Genomic DNA, 16,164 nt, shown 5'->3' with positions numbered 1-16,164 from the left:
TGGATGTATTAAGAATCAATTTATTAATTGGCTATAATTAAGAATGACTCCAATTTTACCTAAGGGTGAATAATTTGAGAAGGAATTTCTCATCTTGTCCTGATCCTCATAACAAGTGGTCAAGGGGGTAGGAGAGCATTGTTACACTTGCTGGCTGGGACTGCAGTTCAGAGAGGTGAAGTGACTTGTGAGACCTCCAGGTCTTCTGACACCAAGCTTAGAGCTCTTCCCTAGTTGAATTGGCTCTGCCTACCAATATAGAGACAGCTCTTAGGGCCAGATGGGGGTCTCCCCCCCACTGCCACCTCCCCTCTTCTTACCTTGCAGCATTGCCTCTGGCTTATAAAACAAACGCATTCAGGAGTAAACAGCGTATTTTCTTTACAAAAGGATTTGCCATAGAGAGTTTTGAATAGTACTCTCCCCAAGGGCATCTAAAAAAAGGTTCAAACTGTAAAAGTGGTATGTAAACCCAGTTTGGGGAGATGTCATTATATTGTCTAAGGTTCATATACATGGTCAATTACATGTACAGATAGCCATTGGGGTAATTTAAGTCAAGATGGGACAAAATGATCTCTGTAGAGTATAGGAGTGTTTGTCTCTGATGCTTTCTCTCTTACACTCAATAAAGGGGTTGTGGACTCACTCTGTGTGTGTGTGTGTGTGTGTGTACTCATAGAAAGGGGTGTATACACAGCGGGGGAAAGCCTGGCTTTAAGTACAAGGCTGAAGTTTAGTGATGCTGCCTTCCAAGAAGGTAGCCTTTGACTTTTCTAATGAAAAATTAATAGGCACTTACTTGCTGCTGCCTTTAATTACATTTGCTAGAGACAAGTGTCTGCCAGCCAGCATGGCTCTGGCTGTCTTCTTTGCTGGGTCTGCTCTCAGCAAAGCCCACTGGTTTGGGAGAAGAAAGGGTGCCATTTTGGCTGAGCACTTGAAGAGGCAGAAACATCAATGTTTCTGAAGATTTTGTCACATTTTTTTGCTAATGGGTCTCCATCCATTAGCATTCACCTGACAGAGAAGTTGAACCAAAAACACCTTGGTAGAACATGGACCAGAATTCTACACCTGTGGTCTGAGGACCTCGAAGGACTGAGGAAATCTTGAAAGAGGGCCAGAAGGGTCTGTCTACAGACAGAAAGTCCTGTCTGTAGGTATAATAAACATGCTTCCCCCTACAGATACAGAACCATTTTTCTAACATGTAAATGCTATTGGGATTAATAAAGTATTAATTCACTTAAATCGATTGTTAAATTTAAATAGCCTTTACCATTAAGCATTTTCTTAACTAACAGTGGGGTCCTTGACAATTTTTTACCTTACAAATGGGCTTTGAAAGAAAAAAAAAGGACCTTCACACAGGAAAAAACTAGGAACTTAAAACTAGGATATTCTTTCTATAACTGTGAAGCAGGGTTACTGAAGGAATGGTCTTTCTGGACCTCACTCTTTTTCCCCATTTTTTTAACTGCTTGAGATATTATTTGCATTCCATAAAGTTCATCCATTCAAAGTGTAATTCAATGGTTTTTAGTATCTTTACAGAGTTGTGGAACCATCACCACAATGTGAAGACAGTTTCCCCCACCCTGTTGTACTCATTAGCAGTTGTCCCCACCTCTCCTCCAGCCCCCAGCTCTAAGCGACCGCTAATCTACTCTCCTCCCTCCGTAGATTTGCCCCTTTGGGACATTTCATATAAATAGGATGGTACAATAGGTGGTCTTTTGTGACTAGAGGAATGTTTTGAATCCTGGGAACTCCATCTTTGGATACCCAATCTCTATGTATTCTTAAGGCCCTTCTCACCTCTCCCAAAAGCCTTTCTTGCTCCCCCAGCCTATAGGAATATTTTTCTATTAGTTCACAGCCTCTTGTTTTGAGTGTTCAAGAAGCACCCGGCATAAGCTGCAGGATATGCTCTCTGCTGACGTGGCACTGCCATGCCGCTCGTTCTGTTGATCCCCACACCTCTGACTTCTTGAGGGTGCCATCTTGTTGGCACACTTCTTGAGCTCTACCTCCCCCCCACCTCAACTGTGCCCAACATAGTTTTCTGCTTGAAATGGATAATCAGTTTATGTGTGTTGAAAGAATAAATGATTCATGGGGATGTTTCCAGACTTTTAGGATAAAGCGCAAGAAAGAAAGCAAATCAAGAAGAGGAACCAAGATAAAGCATGGAACGTGGGCATTAGAGTCCAAAGGGTCGGCAGCTGCTGATCAGGTGCAAACTTGAATTGACTGGAAGGTATTAAAAGGCCCCCTGGGCAGCAAAGGGTCTCTCACCGTACCTCCAGTAGAAACTGAAAGAACATATTAGTCATTCCTTCAGCTGAAGGCAGTAACCGCCTCCATTAAGATGCAAATGTCAACACCTGGGAGAGTGGCAGATCCAGCTATTATCAGCCATTTCCACCTCAGCTACAATCTGAGCTCTTTGAGTATTTCCTGTTCCCTGAGGCCCAGAGGTTTGGAAGAGTGTAGGTCTGGAAAAATCTAGGGCCCGGTTCCCTACAGCCAATTGCAAACTTCTTGCTATCCTTGATTTCCAAGGCAAGGAAGCCAGATGTCAAGAGTGAAAGAGAGGGCTGATATCTTTGGTTCTTCCTAACTGCTGGTGGGGGATGGGCTAGAGTGGCGAATCGCTCCTAGGGAGCCCAGGGACCTCAGCCACCCATGCCCAGTGGCTAAGACACTGGGCCCCAAGCCTCTAAGGATGACCCACCCTCAGGATACTGCGTGCTCCATCCTGTTAGTGACTCTGACTTGGGGATAACAATGAGTTAGCTCTGTGGGAAAGGTAAATCATCTAGTTTGAAGGGTGGGGCTTCATCTCAAAATGCAAATGTCCTGGGGAGAGTGACACACTTTTGGGAATGGGGTGATCTTGAAGATTCTTTCACCCTAGAGAGAGCCCAAGGGGTCTTAGAGTTCCTTAATTCCATGTGAAGAATACATTACAGGGCAGGGCAAAGTTCTTTTTTCACTCTTAAATCCTAACTGGCTTCTATTTCTGCCCTCTTCCTTCCCGCTCCCAGGCACCTGAGCCCTCTTCTCTTCCGTTTGTCTTGGGAAATGCTCGGTGGTCCTAGGCATTCTCTCCTTCCTCTCCCTCACTTATCCCTGTTCCTAAGCAGCAAGCGTCCATTCCCTTAGTGCCCCTGCCTTGGTTGGGCATTAGTGGGGGAAGCTTGCTGATCAGACTCATTCACATTGACTTGATAACAACTAACAGCCCTGGCGTGAATCCTTCAGTCTCCAAGAGGTATCTGCATTCTTTTTTTTTAACCACTTTATTGAGATATAATTACATACCATAAGGTTCACCTGGTGAGTTAAACTGTACAATTCAATGTTTTTTAGTATATTTCTTGAGTTGTGCAATCACAACTTTAGAACATCTTCATAATCCCTCTAAAGAAACCTTGCGCCCATGAACCACCACTCCCCATTCCTCCCCATCCCTAGTCCCAGGTAACCATTAATCTACTTTCTGTCTCTACTTTCTGTCTCATTTTTAGGGAATAATTGTCATCCCAAAGCATGACTATCTAATGGTAGACTTTTAAGCAGTGTGAGGGAAGGTATTTTTGGGTAGGGGAGTAGTACTGATACCCACTTGTACCAATATTTCTAAAAATTCTAAAATATTAATATTATAATTTCTGAAATAGAAATATTCTTCCAAAAAGAAGCCCAGGAGAGTGAAGAATGAAATCCCGAAGTGTCACTGAGGCACAAGAGGGAAGATGACTGGAGGGAGGAGGGGGTATCAGCAGATCTCCCAAAGGACCTGCAGAATCCTGAGGCGTGTGGTCACCTCACCTCTGTAAACCAAGTACTCATTCCAGAAAGAGTCCTGACGTGGCGTTGGGTCAGCCCCTATCTGATGACAATAGCCAGGTGCACATCTGGGAGTTGGTCTTCAAAATTTCTGCCTTTCGTTCCTTTCCTAGTTCTCTTCTGACCTTGAGGACTCCTCCTCTTCCCAGGGCTTGACTCCTGGGTTTCAGCCTTCCACAGATGTCTGCCAGCCAATAGCATCATTCCCATCATATCACTTTGGGCTCAGTCTACATGTGCTCTGCAAGAGCTTCCTTACCCCTCCCCTAAGCTCTTGGATCTTGTTTTCTCAGTCTAGTTTCATCATTGCCAGAGTTTGCCTTCCAAAACATAATGGACCGGAACACTCCTGTCCCCAAATTCAATGGCTTTTTATTTTATTTTCTTTTTAAAGATTTTTTATTTATTTGACACAGAGAGAGCACAGCAGGTGGAGGAGCAGGTAGAGGGAGAAGGAGAAGCAGGCTCCCTGCTGAGCAAGGAGCCCGATGCGGGGCTCGGGCTCGATCCCAGAACCCTGGGATCGTGACCTGAGCCGAAGGCAGTTGCTTAATTAACTGATCCACCCAGGCGCCCTCAGTGGCTTTTTAAACTGAAGCCCCCCTCCCTCTACACAGTGTTCAAGAGTCCGACCTACCTCTCCATCTCCCCCCCCCCCCAGCAGACTCCATTCTGCTCATTATTCCTCAGATGTACCATTTGTTTATCGACAAAGTTATGGGGCACCTCCTATGTGCCAGACACCAGGCTAAGCACAGGGCACAAGAATGAGTAAGATACCAACTCTGCCCTCAAGGAGTTCAGCTGACTATGGAGACTGTTCTGAAAACAAGTTAAGAAAATACAATGTGACAAGTACTATAATAGAGATAAAAACAAGGTGGGCTGGGAGCTGAGGAGGAGGGAGCACCTCACAGCCTGGGTGAGGCATTAGAGAGGGTTTCACAGAGGTGCCAGAAATGTGATTTGTGCAGAGTAGGAAAGGTGCTCTCTACAGAGGCTTGAGGGGGCAACTCAGGGTGGTTGGGTGACATGGGGAAGTGGTGGGCAGTGAAAACAGGTGGTGGGGGGGGAAGAGGTTGTTTTGTGGACAGTTTTCAGTTAGGGGCTGTGACCTGCAGGATCAAAGTGGGGGACAAAGTGGAAGACAGATTGAGGGCAAGGAGGAAGGAGGAAGGAGAGAGCTGGAGAGTGTCCAGGCAAGGAGCAGGGAGGATGTGTGGGAAGGTAGTAGCTAGAGAATGCGGAAGACAGATGGGAAAAGTTGAGGGTGTGGCAGCAGGGCTTTGGGACAGGGATAGGAGGGGAGGAGGGTTCACCACTCAAAGATCAGGGAGATTGGGGGACGGTGATTCCACAAGTGGTGAGAAAACAGGGAGGAGCAGGCTTCTTGGGAGACAACCTAAACTTACTTTTAGACAAACTGAATCTGTCCCTGGTGGGTACCAAGGAGCATCCATGGGAGGCTCTCCAGTGGACAGGGCTAAGCTTGGAACTGAGAAGGAAGGCAGGGGCTGAAGATAGACATTTCAGAAATACCTTAAGGAAAAAAAAATATTTATCCTTTGACCCAGCAATTCTCCTTGTAGGAATTTCTTCTAAGGATATAAAGATGTGTGTGAAGATTTATCTGCAAAAATGCTCATTGTTTATAACAGTAAAAGAGTGGAAACTTTTTATAAACTGCTATGACAGTGAAAGATACCCAACAGTAGGGGATTAGTTAAATAAATTATGCCATATTCATGCAATGGAATTCTGTTTGGACAATAAAATGAATATTGTAGATGAATGCTTACTGACATAAAAAAACACTATATTTAGCAAGGTAGAAAAATGCAGAATGTAAAATTATTTGTACAGTAAAAGCCCTATTTTTAGTTAAGAAAAAAATTAAGATGCTAATGGTTCTTTCTAGGCGGTATGATTATGAATGTGTTTGCTTTTGTCTTTTTTTGTTAGTTTTTCTACACTTAATCATAATTTTTTTTTGGTAAGATGATGCTTATTTTATTTTTTAAAAGATTTTTAAAAATTTATTTGGGAGGGGCAGAGGGAGAGGGAGAAGCAGACTTCCAGAGGAGCAGGTAGCAATTCTCCTCTACTTGAGAATTGGGTAGGTACATCATTCCACAGATCAAGGTCCTCATAGGTCAGCAGTTAAGTCCTTTTCTCCACTCCTGACTCTTTGTGGCTGGTGCTGTGCAGGAGTATCTGGTCATTCGAGGTCCAGCGGGAACCCCACTTTGCTCTAGGTTAACAGCTTGCTAGGTGTACAGGAGGTAGTTTGGTGCTGAAGAAAGACCTTTGGTCACAAGTTAGGGAACTTGTGTGACCATGGCAAGCTAATCACACTCTAGAAGTCTCGGTTTCGGATCTATAAATTGGGAATAGTCACATGCGCCCTGTTTGTTCTCTGTCACACCCCAGGGCTATTGAAAGAGGCCAAATAAGATTTAAAAAACGAAAGAACAAAAGAAAGAGGGAAGGAAGGAAGGAAGGAAAGAAGGAAGGAAGGAAGGAAGGAAGGAAGAAAAAGTGTGACCAGGCAAAAGCTCTTCACAAACGCCAGGTGTTCCTAGTGCTGTCTGCAGGGCTCCCTCTCGGTAACTACCCACCAAAGCGTTCCTGCCCGCCCCGCCCTGGCTGCATCAGCCTCACCCACTGCATCTCCCATCTTTTCCGTCACTGCCTTCCTACGTCTCAGAGATCCTCAGTTTCTCCATCTCCCCCGTCCACTTCCGGGTCTGGCTCTCGGGCCCCTCCGGGGACTCTGGTCTCCCGCTCCCTGCGGCAGCCGCTGCCCCGGCGCCCCCAGCCCGGTGCGCCCTCCTTTGGCACAGCCGCCCGGCCAGAGAATCGTCCAATAAGAGCGCGGGACTCAAGTCTGACAGCTCAGGAAGCGGCCAATCGAGCCGGGCCAGGGAAGGGGGGCGCAGCGCAGGGGCTGAAGTTGGGTTGAATGGGGGAGGGGGATTAAAGGGGGATACAAGAGAGGGGAGCTTGGACTAGGGGCGCAAGAACCCAAGCAGGGGGCGGGGGAGGAGTGCACGCCACCCAGGTCCAGCGAAGGGACCGCCGGCTGGACGAGGCTCCAGGAGCCTGGGAGGGAGGGGGCGCGGCGAGAAATTTAGGTGAGGAAGGGGAACCGGGGACCCCGCGGCCCCGGGCGCCTCACGGGGCCTGGCCTGAGGATGCCGGCGGGGCGCAGAGGCGGGGGCCGCGGCCCGACCGGGGGCGGAGGCGGCCGCGCGCCGCTCTGAGCCGAGGCCGGAGCCGCGCGGGGGGCGGGGAGGCGGCGGGAGGAGGGGATGCGGAGGGCTCTCCGGCGGCGGCGGCGGCGGCGGCGGCAAGCGGCTGAGAAAAGAGGAGAGGCGCGAGCGGCCGGAGCGGCGCAGGGCCCGAGGCGTGCATGGCGCGCCCTGAGCCCGGCTCCCGCGGGCCTCCCCGGAGCGCCCCCGGGCCGCAGCAGCTCCTGGGCGGACCCCTCTCGGCCGGCTGCATCTGAGCCCTGGCCCTCGATCTCTGGATGCCGCACTCCCCGGGAGAAGCCCGTCTGCTTTGGGGCACAACGGCGGCGGCGCTGCGCCGGATACCGCCCTCCGCCTAGTCCTTCTGCGCCCGGCCGCGGTGAGCCCGCAGCCGGCGGCGAGGAGCCTGGGGCTTACGGAGTCGGCGCGGCAGCCCTCCTGGGCCAGCGGGTTTGGGCCAGCCCCGGTCGGTTTGGGGGGAAGGGGGAGGCGAGAGGGGAAGGGCCGCGCCGCAGGAGCCGGTCTTCGCCCCCGCCCCCTGCGCGGACGCGCTGAAAGCTCGGCTCGGCTTTCGCGGGGGCCTCGCTCCCACTCTCGCTGCGGGAGGTGAGGGATGCGGGCGACGGCCCCCCTGGGCTCCAGGACCCACCCCCCAGGGCCCCGGAGCTGTTGCTCCGCCCGCCGCCCCCTCCCCCGTCCTCTCCACCCCCCATCCCACCTCCCCACCCCTCGTAAGAAAATAATGCTGCCTGGCGCCCGCACCTCCCAGTCGCTCCTAGTCCGCCGCGAGGAAAGGGTACCCGCTCGGTCTCCACGCCGGGACCCCCGCCTCGCCGCCCTAGCAGCCGGCTCGCCGCGTGTGCCGCTGGGTCCCGCTTAGGCAGAATTTGCGAGCGCAGCGCCCCTGCATTGCCAGCCCCGGGGAGGCGCCGCCCGCAAGGACACCTCTCCGTCCCGCCTCGTCCGCAACTCCGGTCCTCGTCGAGCTCGACGCGAACCAGGAGTCCGGACGTCCCTCTGCGCGCGGCGCAGCGGCTCGAGCAGTCCCCGCCGCTCCAGCTCGGAGCCAACTCCACCTCGGACCTGGGACTCCAGACGCGGATTCTCAGCCACTTCTCACCTCAGGGCTCTGCCTGCCTCCCCGCTTGCCCTCCTGCTGCCCTGCTTCTCCGCTCAGGACGGGGGTGCCAAGATGCCCCGCTGCTGCGCAGGGCCCCGGGCCGCCCCCGACGTGTGACCCCAGCCTGGTCCCCCTGCTCGGCCGTCCGCCGTCCCCTTGGAGGCCCCCGGCCCGGCCCCCGGGGGAGGAGGAAGAAGACGACGAGGCCGAGGGGGGGATGTCCGGCTCCAAAAGCGTGAGCCCCCCGGGCTACGCGGCGCAGACAGCGGCGGCGCCGGCGTCCCGGGGAGGCCCGGAACACCGCTCGGCGTGGGGGGAAGCGGATTCCCGCGCCAATGGCTACCCTCACGCCCCTGGGGGTTCGACCCGCGGCTGCACCAAGAAACCCGGGGGGGCGGTGACCCCGCAGCAGCAGCAGCAGCAGCGCCTGGCCAACCGCTGGCGCAGCGACGACGACGACGATCCTCCGCTGAGTGGCGACGACCCCCTGGCCGGGGGCTTCGGCTTCAGCTTCCGCTCCAAGTCGGCTTGGCAGGAGCGCGGCGGCGACGACTGTGGTCGCGGCAGCCGCCGGCAGCGGCGGGGCGCGGCCGGAGGGGGCAGCACCCGGGCGCCCCCTGCGGGCGGCGGTGGCGGCTCGGCGGCGGTGGCCGCCGCGGCGGGCGGGACGGAGGTGCGCCCTCGCTCGGTGGAGCTGGGCCTGGAGGAGCGGCGGGGCAAGGGCCGCGCGGTGGACGAGCTGGAGGCCGGCGCCGTCGAGGGCGACGAAGGGTCGGGGGATGGCGGCAGCTCGGCAGAATCAGGCACGGGGCCCGGCGCAGTGCTGTCGCTGGGTGCCTGCTGCCTGGCGCTGCTGCAGATATTCCGCTCCAAGAAGTTCCCGTCGGACAAGCTGGAGCGTCTGTACCAGCGCTACTTCTTCCGTCTGAACCAGAGCAGCCTCACCATGCTCATGGCCGTGCTGGTGCTCGTGTGCCTCGTCATGCTGGCCTTCCACGCGGCGCGGCCCCCGCTCCAGCTGCCCTACCTGGCAGTGCTGGCGGCTGCGATAGGTGTCATCCTCGTCATGGCTGTGCTCTGCAACCGCGCCGCCTTCCACCAGGACCACATGGGCCTGGCCTGCTACGCGCTCATCGCCGTGGTGCTGGCCGTCCAGGTGGTGGGCCTGCTGCTGCCCCAGCCGCGCAGCGCCTCCGAGGGCATCTGGTGGACCGTGTTCTTCATCTACACCATCTACACGTTGCTGCCTGTGCGCATGCGGGCCGCGGTACTCAGCGGAGTGCTCCTGTCGGCCCTCCACCTGGCCATCGCCCTGCGCACCAACGCCCAGGACCAGTTCCTGCTCAAGCAGGTAGGAGCGCACCTGGACGTAGGGACTGTAGATTGTGGGGTGGGCAGGCCTCGGCCCGACTCCAAAGAGAAGCAACCCATCACCCTTTCTAAAGTGGTGAAAGAGCCAGGAAGACTTGGCTGGGCCAGTTAGTGGTGTCTTCAGAGCCTCTTAACCCCCTCTGAGCCCCAGCATGTTCATTTACAAAAAGATGCCCTTGCGCCGGAGAAGACACGTAGCCACTAATGTGGGGATATGAGTGAGGAAGGAGAGTTGGAGCAGAAAATTCTATGGAGAGGTCCCCCTTCCCTCCCCTGCCCCTGTATGTAAAAGGCCCCTCACAAAAGTGGCTGGACCCTGTAGCAACCTCTCCCTCCTCGTTTGTTAAGGATTCCTGGATAGAGGGTTGGGGAGGGGAGCCCCTGGGCACCCCTTGCCCAGTCTCAAGGAGGAGAAATGATAACCCTGCCAGTTGTCTGAGGCTGGGGTTTTGGGAGCTGGAGATATCCCTGAACTTGAGGGAGGACTGACAAGTTTGTTTTGTTTACAAAAGTGCCCTAAGCCAAAAAGCTGCCTTCAGCAAAGGTGGGAAGAAGCGTCTGCCATGTGTGTGGTGGTAGTCCCCCTCCTGGCCTGAGCAGAAAGCTAGTGTTGGGTGGCGTGACCCCTTTCCTTGGGTGTTCCTGGCTAGTGCTGGTGGTGGGGGCTTTTTATTCCTGCTGAGACTGGTTCCATGCGTTCACCACGGTGGGCTCTGGAGGAATTAAAACCTCTGCCTGGTTAACTGGTGACGCGCTGAAGGCTTCTGGGAGAGAGGTGTGCTTGCTCTCCTGATCTCAGGTGAGACCAGCCCCTCCGACATGCACACCTGCTTCCTTTAGCAGGGGCCTTGTCTGGAGCTCCGTGGGCCTCATCCATTGACCCCTGCTGAGCCTACTTGTTTTCGTGCAGCTCAGCTGTGAGAGTCAAGTGAGCCCTTGATGCAGGCTAGTTTCTCGACTATGGACCCCACACCTCTTTCCAGGTGTCTGCGTCCTCTGATAGAACCTCTAACCATATTCCATTGGCATTGCCTTTCTCCTCCCTCTGCCTTTGCTCAGACTTTGATCCTCTTGGGTACTGCATCTTCCTTGAGGAGTTTTCCTGTGCCCCCAGCTTCCTGGGTGTGGTACCCTTCTCGCCACAGGGAATAGCACCAGTATGGGCTTCAGGGAGCTGGGCTCTAGCTGCCACAACAGAGTATTCTGTGACTGGGAGGAAGAGGATCTGCAGCCTCTCTGGGCCCCGGGTTCTTTTCTTGAGAATGAGAGAATTGTGTATGCTCCTTCCAGTTCCAATCTCTGTGCCAAGCTTCACCCTCTGTGCCAAGACTCACCTCCTACCAGGAGCCCCTCCTTCCGTTCCAGCCACACTGGCCTCTCCCTCTTCTGCACGGTTAACAAGAGAGTCAGAGCCACAGAGTGGAGCACTTACTTATTTTCCAGTGCCCATTGGTTTTGCTCCCCATCCAATGTAAGCTCCTTGGATGCAGGATTCCTGACGTGTATGTTTTTTCTTCTCCACCCTCTCTTCCTTGTCTAGCACATTTTAGGGTACTTAATAGGGATTTAATAACTGCTTGCCAATTTGGCTGTGTTCCAGTGAGTGGAGTAGGTGGGGCTGTTGAAGCCTAGTTAAAGTTTTTCTGATCTGGGATCAGAAGGAAAACAAAAATTTTTAGAGATCAGCTTTGAACTTGAGAGAGGAACCTATCGAGAGGTGGTGGTATAAGAAAAAGTTGACTGCTATTGTTAGTGCTTATAAAGGCTCCGACTCTTTCTGACCTGAGGACCCAGGCTATCATACGGATGTCGTATCTTTGGGCGTTGTTTCTGGCTTGGGTGGAAGGCAGGTTGCCTGGGTGGGTGTAGCTTTTCTGCAGAGGGAAGGGCTTGTCGTCCACATGGAGAAGCAGAGATTTCCAGGATCATTCAGGGTATTTTTTCTGAAACAGCCCAGGCCATTCTAGATGTATGGTTTCTTTCTTTCTTTTTTTTTTTTTTAAGATTTTTAAATTTATTTATTCATAAGAGACAGAGAGAGAGAGAGACAGAGAGGCAGGCTCCCCGCTGAGCAGGGAGCCCGATGCAGGACTCGATCCCAGGACCCTGGGATCATGACCTGAGCCGAAGGCAGACGCTTAACCATCTGAGCCACCCAGGCGCCCCTAGATGTATGGTTTCAAGAGACTGGAGTCAGATCCCAAGAAAGGAGTTCTGGCCCTGGGGTGCTCCAACCCCACCTTAGCATGACAATGCCCTGGCCACAGCAGAGTGACTGTCTGACTGACTCGCCTTCTTTCTCTGGCAAATCCCCTTCCCTCCCCCACCTTCACCACCTCCCACCCCATGCTGCTTTTACCCATTGCAGTCTTTAGACTTGGCTGTAGGCTTTTGGGTGGATTTACACTTACTTCTCCCGTTCTGCTCCGTTGAGGACAGCAGAGCTTGTTAGCGATGGTCCAGGACAAGGGAATGCGAACATTCTATTTGGCTTCAGAGAAAACTGTATTTTGGGGGGTCTGTATTTGATTATGCCTGATAGAAAATTTATGTTTCTTGACCAAACCCTGATGGATGGTGGGGAACTATAGGTGGGACAGTCTAGCATTAACCTCTGCTTCAGATTACCCCAGAGCAGCAGGTGTTTGAGGCTGGCTGGCATTAGATGCCTTGTTCTTTTCTTTGATAAAGACACATGTCCAGGGAAACGGCGTGGGGGGGCGGGTCGGGTCAGTGCATGGTTTCTAATGTTGGGGCTTTGGAAATTCTCCCTCCACTCCCCCGCCTCCATCCCATGTGCCTTGTAGGCCCTTGGTAAACTGTGTTCTTCACTTCTCCTTCTGCAGGGCTGACCCTCTTGCTCCCACAGCCCATGTCCTCAAAGTCATTATCTGACCTGGGTATTTTCTTCTTCCCCACCCCCTCTTTATGTTTGGGGCTCTGTCCTTTGCTCCAATTAGGAGGAGAAATACTTGGTTTCTCAACCGGTGCCTCCTGAGGGTTTTTACTCAAAAGATAACCAAGAGGTAGCCCTCTTTGGGGGATGGTGTTTCTTCCCTTCCTGTATCTTTTGCTCTAGCTCTTCCCCCAGTATCCATCCTCCTCCCCCTCTGCTTTCCCTCTCACTTCCTTTCTCCTCCCACCCCCCCTTCCAGTCCCCTGTTGCTCTCTGCCCACCTTCCTTCTCCTCTCGTCTGCCTGCCGGCTTGTGCTGCTTCCCCATCTCCTACTCCCTGTTTGCAGCCTCTCAGCGTCTCCTGTGCTCTTGTCTCTCCGTTGTCTCTTCCGTGGGATACAGCAGGAGCGTCACGGGGTTGTTTTTTTCCTCCTTCTTTGCCTGTTAGAAGTCCCTCTGCTACACCCATACCATAAATAACACTCGAGCATCTGCCAAACACATTCCTCACTTGTGTTAATAGGGCTGCAATGATGCCGAGCCTGTTGCCATGGCGACCTCATTTTTGTTTGATGGTATCCCACTCCGCTACATAAAGCCTGGGCACGCACTCACACACAAACAAGCACGCTCACACAACCATTACATATGCTTAGCCATTAAAGATCATCTTGGAGAAAGTATCTCTGGGCCCTGTGGGGGCAGGTGGTCACCGGCCCGAGGAGATGAGCATCTCTGCCGTCCGGTGTTACTCCAGCAGGTGATAATGGATTGGAGAGAAAAGTAGAGAGTCCTGTTCAGATGTGGGGTATTATTATTCTGCAGCCACAATAGGCCTGCCCGACGTGGTTTCTGAGAAGATTCTGACCCCGTGCGGGTCCCTGTGAGCTTGAGAGAGCTGTGAGAAGAATGGGTCATGCTTCATGGTGTGGGGTGACCCGTCCTCCTCCCCCGCCCATCTTCACTGCCTTCCTGTCTTGCCCCACGACCCTTTTGGAGAAACTCCGTGATATCCTGCATTTCGTCCTTTGTGCCTGTTTGAACCTGTAACTGTCACCAGTTGTCCCAGAGATCAGAGAGGCACAGGCGCTTGTGTGGGTGATGTTCTGTGACTGTGAGCACGTGTGAGTGTCTGTAGCTAGGAGGCTGGGATGGAGGGGGTGGGGATGCAGAGCGCGAACTGACTGCTGTGTATGTGCGGCTGTGTCTGCCCGTGTGGTGCACACACACGTGTCTCTGTGTGTGTGTGTGTGTGTGTGTGTCTGTTGTGTGGGCTGACCCCCGCACTGGAGGTGGGCCTGGGGAAGCCTTTGGGCTGACTTCCAAAGGAGATCATTGCAGCTCTGTCCTGTTTATTCCTGGCTGGTGGCTGGCTTCCAGGGGTGGCCATTTGCCTTTCTGATTCTGGGCCTTGACTGCCCTTCCGACCTTCACCTCTGGCTCCTCAGGGCAGTACCCTGGATGCACATCCCCTACTTTCCCTAATGAAGTTGGGGGCTAGACTCGAGTGGTCAGCTCCCCTGAAATACAAGGCTCCTATCCTTCCCTTTTGAAGACTCTTCCTGCTGCCCACTGACTCAGCTGCCCAGGGAGCCCCACTGAAGGGCCGCCTCCTTGCCCTGGAGCTCAGCGCAGAGGCCTGTGTGGTGGGTCACCGTGTTGGCCATTTGTGTGCTGCCACAGGCCGCTCCCCCCCGCTTGCTGGGGTGCTGTGGGGGAGGACGCACTTCTCCTGCAATGGCTGGCATTGCCTGCCACCCGTTATTCCCCCCATTTCTGGACAGGAGACACCAGGCCTTAGTGAACTCCAGCAGCAGCAGCGGTCTGGGCGTGGTGGTGGGCTCTGAGTTGGGAGCCGAGGAGGGTCTGCTTGGGTCGTTTTTTTTTTTTGGCTAATTGTTTTTGCCAATTCTCTTTGCTAATTGTTTTCAATTACATTGCCTCCTTCTCTGGGCAACAGGGCAGGGGTGTTGGGAGGGGAGCAGAAGCTTCTGGGGGTGGGGTCGAGCAGGGCTTCTGGGTAGGGGGTTCCAGATCCCAGGGGTGCCTCAATTCCTATGGGGAGGACTTCAGGCAGGGCAGAGACCCAGCCGAGGAACAAAATGACCAGCTTGTGTATTTGTGGGAATGTTCAGTGTTAATAATTCAATCTAAGTTTTGTTTTGTTTTGTTTAAAGATTTTATTTATTTATTTGACAGAGAGATAGAGAGAACACAAGTAGGCAGAGTGGCAGACAGAGGGAGAGGGAGAAGCAGGCTCCCCGCTGAGCAGGGAGCCGGAAACGGGGCTTGATCCCAGGACCCCAGGATCATGACCTGAGCCAAAGGCAGCTGCTTAACCGACTGAGCCACCCAGGCGCCCCTCAATCTAAGTTTTGATCTGGAGCAAGAGCATGAGGTCTGTGTGCTGTGAACACAGAACAGGGTGCTCATGTTTGTCTATAAAGAGGACACAGATGATGTTTTGAGCCCCATCGCGGGAATGTGCCCAACCTCACAGAAAAGTTCTAACAATCAGTACACAAGTCCTGGACAGAAGCTTTCCCATGCAGATGGGCCCTGGCCACAGGTCATCTGTCAGAAGGGGCGGCTGCAGCAGAAGCAGGGCTGGGGTCCTTGCTGGGCCAGGCTTCGTGTTCTCCTAAGAGGTATGAAAGGCGCTCCTACCTTGGTCCCAGCCAGAGATGGAGTGGGTGTTGGGCAAGGCCAGATGGGAGGCTCCTGTGGCTGTACCAGCCTCTTTAAGGGAGGCGTCCTGTCCAGAATGCCCGCCCAGCACCTCAGTTAACTGTGTGTATCTTGTGGGGGGTCCAGCTCCTGGTCGTTTACTTCCCAGGAGGGCAACCTGTATTGGGATTGGAAATAGTTTGCTCCAAGAACTCATGCCCATAAATCCTTTGGGTGCCGTTACATAAGTTATGTTTTAGCATATCCTTTCATCCGTGCTTATCAGATGGGGGCAACTAGCTAATAGAGGGTGGGATCAGCATTAATGTTCTCTCCCAGACCCAAAACTTCATGGAGATAGTTAGAAAGCCCTACTTCCCACCCTCTCCCCCCAGTTTTTCTCAAGGACAGGGAAGATCTCTCTTTGCAAGGTTAAACAAAATCTGGGGGTTTCTAGGTAATGGACTGTGTGCTCAGAGTGAGCCTGCATTGGGGGCTGCCAGTCTGAAAAGAGCAGCGGGCTGTTTGGATAGGTTAATGGACATATCCAATTCAAGGCAAGATTCAGGCCCCCTTTGAAATACTGTGGTTGATTCTGGAATTCAGAGGAAGGTGACCAGCTTGGGAAGGGGACCGGAGACTTTGACTTCTGAGAGAACCTTTGAAAGGCTGGGAGAAATTTAGCTGGGAGGAGAGCAGGCTGTAGCCGGGTAAGAGAACACCTGGGCAAGACGCTATTGCCGGGACCCCTGTTGCCAGACACTAGAAGAGGGGCTAAATTTATTTTTAGTTGTCCCCAAGGGCAGGGTTGGGGCAAATGGGTAAGAACAATAGACAGATTTCAACTCCAGGTAGGAGATACCTTTCCAGCCTTTGGGGCTGCAGCCATCAAAGCAGATGCCTCCCGGGGTAGGCAGCGGGGCAGGGGAGGTTTGCAAGTAGAGGCTGGCTGGCCTCAGCCACGCTTGTTACTGAGGAAATGGCTCTGCTTTCAGAGGTCT

General features: G+C 53.4%; 1 protein-coding gene across 1 annotated transcript in view; it reads left to right on the top strand.

The window, feature by feature from the left end:
• The first annotated feature begins 7,208 nt into the window (after positions 1 to 7,208).
• Positions 7,209 to 16,164, top strand: part of ADCY5 (adenylate cyclase 5) — a 149,866-nt gene continuing 140,910 nt past the window's right edge. Inside the window, exon 1 of the mRNA XM_045903003.3 lies at positions 7,209 to 9,580. Within this exon, the coding sequence (XP_045758959.2) occupies positions 8,447 to 9,580 (1,134 nt within the window). The 5' untranslated portion in view covers positions 7,209 to 8,446. The remainder of the gene's footprint in view (positions 9,581 to 16,164) is intronic.

Source organism: Mirounga angustirostris, unplaced genomic scaffold, assembly GCF_029215605.1.
Source record: "Mirounga angustirostris isolate CCGP_5_RB_7025 unplaced genomic scaffold, mMirAng1.0.hap1 SCAF_1, whole genome shotgun sequence".
Taxonomy (NCBI): Eukaryota; Metazoa; Chordata; class Mammalia; order Carnivora; family Phocidae; genus Mirounga; species Mirounga angustirostris.
This window is presented reverse-complemented; position numbering and strand designations above follow the sequence as displayed.